General features: G+C 52.5%; 1 protein-coding gene across 1 annotated transcript in view; it reads left to right on the top strand.

Moving 5' to 3' along the window:
- Nucleotides 1–6,197, top strand: part of slc4a8 (solute carrier family 4 member 8) — a gene marked incomplete at both ends in the record, with an annotated part of 27,948 nt that extends 21,751 nt beyond the window's left edge. The window contains 12 exons of the mRNA XM_084464724.1: nucleotides 1–101; nucleotides 516–761; nucleotides 1,212–1,317; nucleotides 1,804–1,965; nucleotides 2,268–2,381; nucleotides 2,899–3,060; nucleotides 3,466–3,717; nucleotides 4,143–4,211; nucleotides 4,480–4,653; nucleotides 4,866–4,997; nucleotides 5,377–5,480; nucleotides 6,050–6,197. The exon at nucleotides 1–101 is cut by the window's left edge and continues 33 nt beyond it. Of these exons, the coding sequence (XP_084320850.1) occupies nucleotides 1–101; nucleotides 516–761; nucleotides 1,212–1,317; nucleotides 1,804–1,965; nucleotides 2,268–2,381; nucleotides 2,899–3,060; nucleotides 3,466–3,717; nucleotides 4,143–4,211; nucleotides 4,480–4,653; nucleotides 4,866–4,997; nucleotides 5,377–5,480; nucleotides 6,050–6,197 (1,770 nt within the window). The remainder of the gene's footprint in view (nucleotides 102–515; nucleotides 762–1,211; nucleotides 1,318–1,803; nucleotides 1,966–2,267; nucleotides 2,382–2,898; nucleotides 3,061–3,465; nucleotides 3,718–4,142; nucleotides 4,212–4,479; nucleotides 4,654–4,865; nucleotides 4,998–5,376; nucleotides 5,481–6,049) is intronic.
- Between the last annotated feature and the right edge of the window lie 678 nt (nucleotides 6,198–6,875).

Genomic DNA, 6,875 nt, shown 5'->3' with positions numbered 1-6,875 from the left:
ACGGGCGTGGCCTACTCCCTGTTCGCCGGCCAGCCCCTCACCATCCTGGGCAGCACCGGACCCGTCCTGGTCTTTGAGAAGATCCTCTACAAGTTCTGCAAGTAGGCGGTCCACTCCCCCCACCCCCTCACCCCCACTACTCTGTGATCCCTTTCATTGGAACAAAATGTCTTCTGCTTTTCAGCATCACTGAGGTTATTATCTCTGAATGAACCAAAAACGGTCTCATGGAAAACGAAAATGCTGGAAAACTAATAATGATATTATCTCATTATAATCTCATCATTCATTATTAACATAATCATTTCTGAAAAAAGTATGATAGCATGCATAGTTTATGAGAGTTTCTGCGTTGTTCTCTCCTCAGCCAAACACATGCAACTGTAAAAAAAAAACTTGCGTACATGTTTTTGTAATTAAAGCAAGTGGTCCTGACTGAAATGAATTGCAATTCTTTTCCCATTCCCCGTCCCCACCCACCGCCTCCATCACCTCCTCCACCCGCCGTCACCCAGGGACTACGACCTCTCCTACCTGTCTCTGAGGACGTGCATCGGGCTGTGGACCGCCCTGCTCTGCCTGCTGCTGGTGGCCACGGACGCCAGCTCGCTGGTCTGCTACATCACACGCTTCACCGAGGAGGCCTTCGCAGCCCTCATCTGCCTCATCTTCATCTACGAGGCCCTGGAGAAGCTCATCCACCTGGGGGAGATCTACCCCATCAACACGCACAGCGAGCTGGACAAGCTGACGCTGGCCTAGTGAGCACCACCTCCTCTCCTCCTTCTCTCCCCCTCAGGGCCCTTCCTGCGTCACTCACTCTCACTGAGTGTACCTGTGTACCCCATGGATGGAGAGCTCTCTACCGCTAATGGAGAGAGAGGCTTTATAACTCCTTATCCTCTTACTGGATCTGTCTCTCTCTAGCCCTGCCTCTCTAACCCTCCCTCCCTCTCTCTACCTCTCCCCCTTCGGTCTCTCTCTCTAGCTCTCCCCCTTCTGTCTGTCTCTCTAGCTCTCCCCCTTCTGTCTCTAGCTCTCTCTCTCTCTCTCTCTCGCATCTGTGTTTATATTCTCGACTGTCTGTAGCATTCTGTCTCTCTCTAGCTCTCTCCCCTCTCTCTCTAGATCTCTCTCCTGTCATGCACTCTCTGCTGCCCACTTATGCACTCTGTGTATGTACCTGTGTGTGTGTGTGTGTGTGTGTGCAGCTGTAGGTGTGCAGAGCCAGATAACCCCAGCAACAACACCTTAGAGCTGTGGGGTCAGAAGAACATCAGCGCCGCCACCGTGCCCTGGAACAACCTGACCGTCAAGGTGACCTCAGCGCACACACACACACACACGCACACACACGCAAACACATACACAAGCACATACACATACACATACATGTACACATACACATACATATACAGACACACACATACACTTGCTATAAACACACACACACACACTAGCTATAAACCCCCCCCCCCCCCCCCCACACACACACACACACACACACACGCACACGCGCACACACATACACAAGCACATACACATACAAATACACATACACATACATATACAGACACACACACACACACACACACACACACCTATAAACCCCCCCCCCACACACACACACACACACACACACACACACACACACACACTCGCTATAAATACAGGCTCCCTATAAACACACACAAAGCAGAGTGGTTTATTCTGGTTATTGAATTTGCGTTAGTGAAACATAACGCACAAGCCTGGACAGTTATGGGATCAAGTATTGAAGGGTGCTGTGGTGGACCCCTGCAGGAGTGTGTCAGCATGCAGGGCCAGTTTGTGGGGACGGCGTGCGGCCACAACGGGCCCTACACCCCCGACGTGCTCTTCTGGTCCACCATCTTGTTCTTCGCCACCTTCTTCATGTCCGCCTTCCTCAAGCAGTTCAAGACCAGTCGCTACTTCCCCACCAAGGTAACGCACCTTTAAACCAGCTCCACCTTAAACCAGCTCCACCTTTAAACCAGCTCCACCTTAAACCAGCTCCACCTTAAACCTGCTCCACCTTAAACCAGCTCCACCTTAAACCAGCTACACTGGCACCTTAAACCAGCTACACCTTAAACCAGCTACACATTAAACCAGCTACACCTGAACATTAAACCAGCTACACCTGAACTTTAAACCAGCTCCACCGTAAACCAGCTACATCTTTAAACCAGCTACACCCGAGGGCTCGGCCCAGCTCTGGTCTCAGCCCTGCTGTGTGCCTCCAGGTGCGGTCCATGATCAGTGACTTTGCGGTGTTCCTGACCATCGTGGTGATGGTGCTGCTGGACTACGTCATCGGGGTTCCCTCCCAGAAGCTGCAGGTGCCCAGCAAGTTCGAGGTGAGCGGGGCAGAGATCCAGATGAAACCGGTAGGGATATCAATGACACACCTTTAGAAAGGTGTAGCATCAAACAACAAGGTGCTACACTATCATCACTCACAGAGAGAGAGAGAGAAAGAGAGAGAGAGACAGAGAGAGACAGAGACAGAGAGAGAGAGAGACAGAGAGAGAGAGAGAGAGAGACAGAGGGACAGAGAGACAGAGACAGAGCGCGAGGGGTAGAGAGAGAGGGGGAACAAGACAGAAGGAGAGAGACAGAGAGACGGAAGGAGAGAGAGAGAGAGAGGGAGAGAGCGACAGAAGGAGAGAGAGAGAGAAGGAGACAGAAACGGAAGGAGAGAGAGAGAAAGGGAGAGAGAGACAGAAGAAAAGAAGGAGAGAGACAGAAGGAGAGAGAGAGAGACAGGAGGAGAGAGAGAGAGACGGAGATAGAGGAGGAGAGAGACAGAAGGAGAGAGAGGAGGGAGACCCCTCCTCGTGACCCCTCCACCGTGTGCTGTGACCCCCCCCCCAGCCCACCAGGAGCGACCGCGGCTGGCTGATGAACCCGATCGGTCGTAACCCGTGGTGGACGGTGCTGGCGGCCTCCATCCCCGCGCTGCTCTGCACCATCCTCATCTTCATGGACCAGCAGATCACCGCCGTCATCATCAACCGCAAGGAGCACAAGCTGCTGGTGGGTGGGGCCCAAGTGACCACGTCCTGTGGTGACACAGAACCACTTACTGTGAAGGGGTCCCTTACCTCATTGCAGAACTACTTCCTGTGAAGACACAGAACCACTTCCTGTGATGATGACACAGAACCACTTCATGTGATGAGGTTTCAAACGAGTGTTATCTGACTTTAGAATAACTGACATCAGTTTGATATTTAACTGACTTTTGTGACATCTTATATACTATATATCTACTACAGATAAGTAAATGATATCTTTCATACTAGAGCACCTTAAAAAGCGCTTAGTGTGTGAAGGATTCCCTTCATCAGCTTGGTAGACGATAAAGGGACTATCACCACGCTGTCTGATGATATTACCCCCCCGCCCCCCCCGACCCCCCGACCCCCTGCTGTGCTGCAGAAGGGCTGTGGCTACCACCTGGACCTGCTGATGGTGGCCATCATGCTGGCCGTGTGCTCCATCATGGGCCTGCCGTGGTTCGTGGCGGCCACGGTGCTCTCCATCTCCCACGTCAACAGCCTGAAGCTGGAGTCGGAGAGCTCCGCCCCCGGCGAGCAGCCACGCTTCCTGGGCATCCGGGAGCAGCGCTTCACCGGCCTGCTGATCTTCCTGCTCATGGGCTGCTCCGTCTTCATGACCGGGGCGCTGCAGGTGAGTCTGGCGCCCCCCTCTGGCCGCTCCGGGGAACACGGCCCCCACGGACCGGCCCGCTGGCAGGCCGTCTGGGGTTGTGTGTATGGTGTTGTGTTTGTGTTTGTGGTGTTGTGTTTGTGTTTGTGGTGTTGTGTTTGTGGCTTTGTGTTTGTGGCTTTGTGTTTGTGGTGTTGTGTTTGTGGTGTTGCGTGTGGTGTTGTGTTTGTGTTTGTGGTGTTGTGTTTGTGGTGTTGTGTGTGTGGTGTTGCGTGTGGTGTTGTGTTTGTGGTGTTGTGTTGTGTTTGTGGTGTTGTGTTTGTGTTTGTGGTGTTGTGTTTGTGGTGTTGTGTTTGTGGTGTTGTGTTTGTGTTTGTGGTGTTGTGTTGGTGGTGTTGTGTTTGTGGTTGATCCTGACTGTGTTCTTTTGTTTCTTGTCGATCCAGTTCATCCCCATGCCGGTGTTGTACGGCGTGTTCCTCTACATGGGAGCCTCCTCGCTGAAGGGCATACAGGTAAACACACAAGCCTCCTCACACACAGGTCAACACACAAGCCTCCTCACACACAAGCCTCCTCACACACAGGTCAACACACAAGCCTCCTCACACACAAGCCTCCTCACAGCCTCCTCACATAACTACATCTCTCCCCCCCCCCTCTCTTGCTCTCTCTCCCCCCCTCTCCCTCTCCCTATTCCCTATCTCTCTCTCTCCCCCCCCTCTCTCTCTCTCTCTCTCTCTCTCTCTCTCCCCCCTCCCTCCCCCCCCCTCTCTCTTCCAGTTCTTCGACCGTCTGAAGCTGTTCGGGATGCCCGCTAAGCACCAGCCCGACTTCATCTACCTGCGCCACGTGCCCCTGAGGAAGGTGCACCTGTTCACGCTGACGCAGCTCACCTGTCTGGTGCTGCTGTGGGTCATCAAGACCTCGCCCGCCGCCATCGTCTTCCCCATGATGGTACACACACACACACACACACACACTCATGCACGCACACTAAAACACCGCCGCACACACACAGACACACGCACACACACACACACACACAGACACACACTGCACGCACACTAAAACACAGCCGCACACACACACACACACACAGACACACGCACACACACACACACACACAAGAAGACTAACACACACACACCTATCCCTAACCCTACCAGGTGCTGGCGCTGGTGTTCATCCGGAAGCTTCTGGACCTGTGCTTCTCCAAGAGGGAGCTGAGCTACCTGGACGACCTGATGCCAGAGTGGAAGAAGAAGCGCCTGGACGACGCCTCCAAGAAGATGGAGGAGGTGGGGCCTGGCGTCCTGCCGGGGGTCAGCGAGGTCAGTCAGAGAGTGCGGAGACCGGGACCACGCCCTGGTCCTCTGGAGGTCTCATGATGTTTCAGCTTCTACTGAGGAACACCAAGATAACAAGGAGTAACGTGTGTGTGTGTGTGTGTGTGTGTGGTCTTGTATGTGCGTGCGTGTGTGCGAATGTGTGCGTGTTTGTGTTTGTGTGTGTGTGTGTGTGTGTGTGTGCGAATGTGTGCGTGGGTGTGTGTGCGTGTTTGTGTGTGTGTGTATGTGTGTGCGTGCGTGCCTGCTTTTGTGTGCGTTTGTGTTCTTCTGTGTGTGTGTGTGTGTGTGTGTGTCTGTGTGTGTGTGCGTGCGTGCGTGTGTTCTCCAGGAGTCCCAGGTCATGCTGAGCACCAAGGGGGACGACAGCACAGCGGTGGAGGTTCCTCTGGAGAAGGAGAAGACCTCACAGCCCCCGAGAGCCCACGACCCCCGGTGAGGAGCACCAGGACACACACACACATACACACACACACACACACGACCCCCGGTGAGGAGCACCAGGACACACACACGACCCCCGATGAGGAACATCAGGACACACACACACACATGGAGACACACACATACACAATTACGACCAATGGTGAGGAACCATGAAGACACACACACACACGACCCTCGGTGAGGAACATGAGGACACACACACAATCACACCACACACACATGTGGAGACACACACCGAACACACACACACACACACACACACAACCCCCGATGAGAAACCACGAGGACACACACACACACACACACACACACACTCCACACAACACGGATAGTCTGATATGCACCCCAGAGTGTTGACCCTCCAGGGTGTCAAAGGGACCTGCTGGCTGCTGCTCCTCTGTCTTCTCCTGAGTCTGTGTTCCTGTTATGTTGATGTCCTGTAACCTACATACGTGTTGACTCCCCTATCAGCCCGGACCCTCAAACCCACCCTCTACCATCCCCCCCCCATCCCCCCCCCCCCCCCCCCCCCCCCCCCATCCCCCCTGTGTCCCCAGGCGCGACCCCTCTGATATTAATATTTCTGACGAAATGTCGAAAACCACCATGTGGAAATCCCTGGGCTCCAACCCGAAGGACCCGCGCCCAGGGCCCACCAAGAAGGCAAGACTGGAGCACTCTGGCCCCCGGGCCCCTACCACATGACCCCCTCCTGCTCCTCCTCCTCCTCTTCCTCCGTCTTATCAAATTTCGTCCATGAATTTTGCTGTGAATGAAGACTGGTATCACAGATATATTCATATTTATTCAGTTCAACAAAATGATTATAAGAATATAAAAAACCGAGAAGTTTTTTATCAGTATTTATAAAAAATTATACAAATTTATTAAAATCATGTTTTTATAAATAATGGAAAAAAAATATTTTAATTAATTACAATTCGAATAATTTATAGAATTGAGTTTATTGTAACGATTTATAAAAAGGATAATATTCTATACAAATGTGATAACAATAATTGAAGTGATTTGCGTGACTGAGGATGGTGTTGTCCTTGCTGCATGGTGATGTCATTCACATGGTGATGTCATTCTCCTCCTGCAGGATTGAGGACATCCAGTTTATAGACGAGTGAGGCGTCGGGCCAGGAGCCCATCTCAGAGGTCCAGACGCAAAGGATTCTGGGACGTCAGCGCACGCCGGCTGGTGACAGAGGGAAGACGAGGGGACTCTGAGATTTACTACCAGCTGCACACACAAACACACACGCATACCCATACACAAACGCACACAGGGACAAACAAATACACATACGTAGGCACACACAATGGAAAACGCACACACATACTCATCACACACATTAGACACAAACACACAGTTGC

This window comes from Micromesistius poutassou (genome assembly GCF_964030765.1).
Source record: "Micromesistius poutassou genome assembly, chromosome: 2".
Taxonomy (NCBI): Eukaryota; Metazoa; Chordata; class Actinopteri; order Gadiformes; family Gadidae; genus Micromesistius; species Micromesistius poutassou.
Note: the sequence above shows the minus strand (reverse complement) of the source record. Positions and strands in the feature narration are given on the sequence as shown.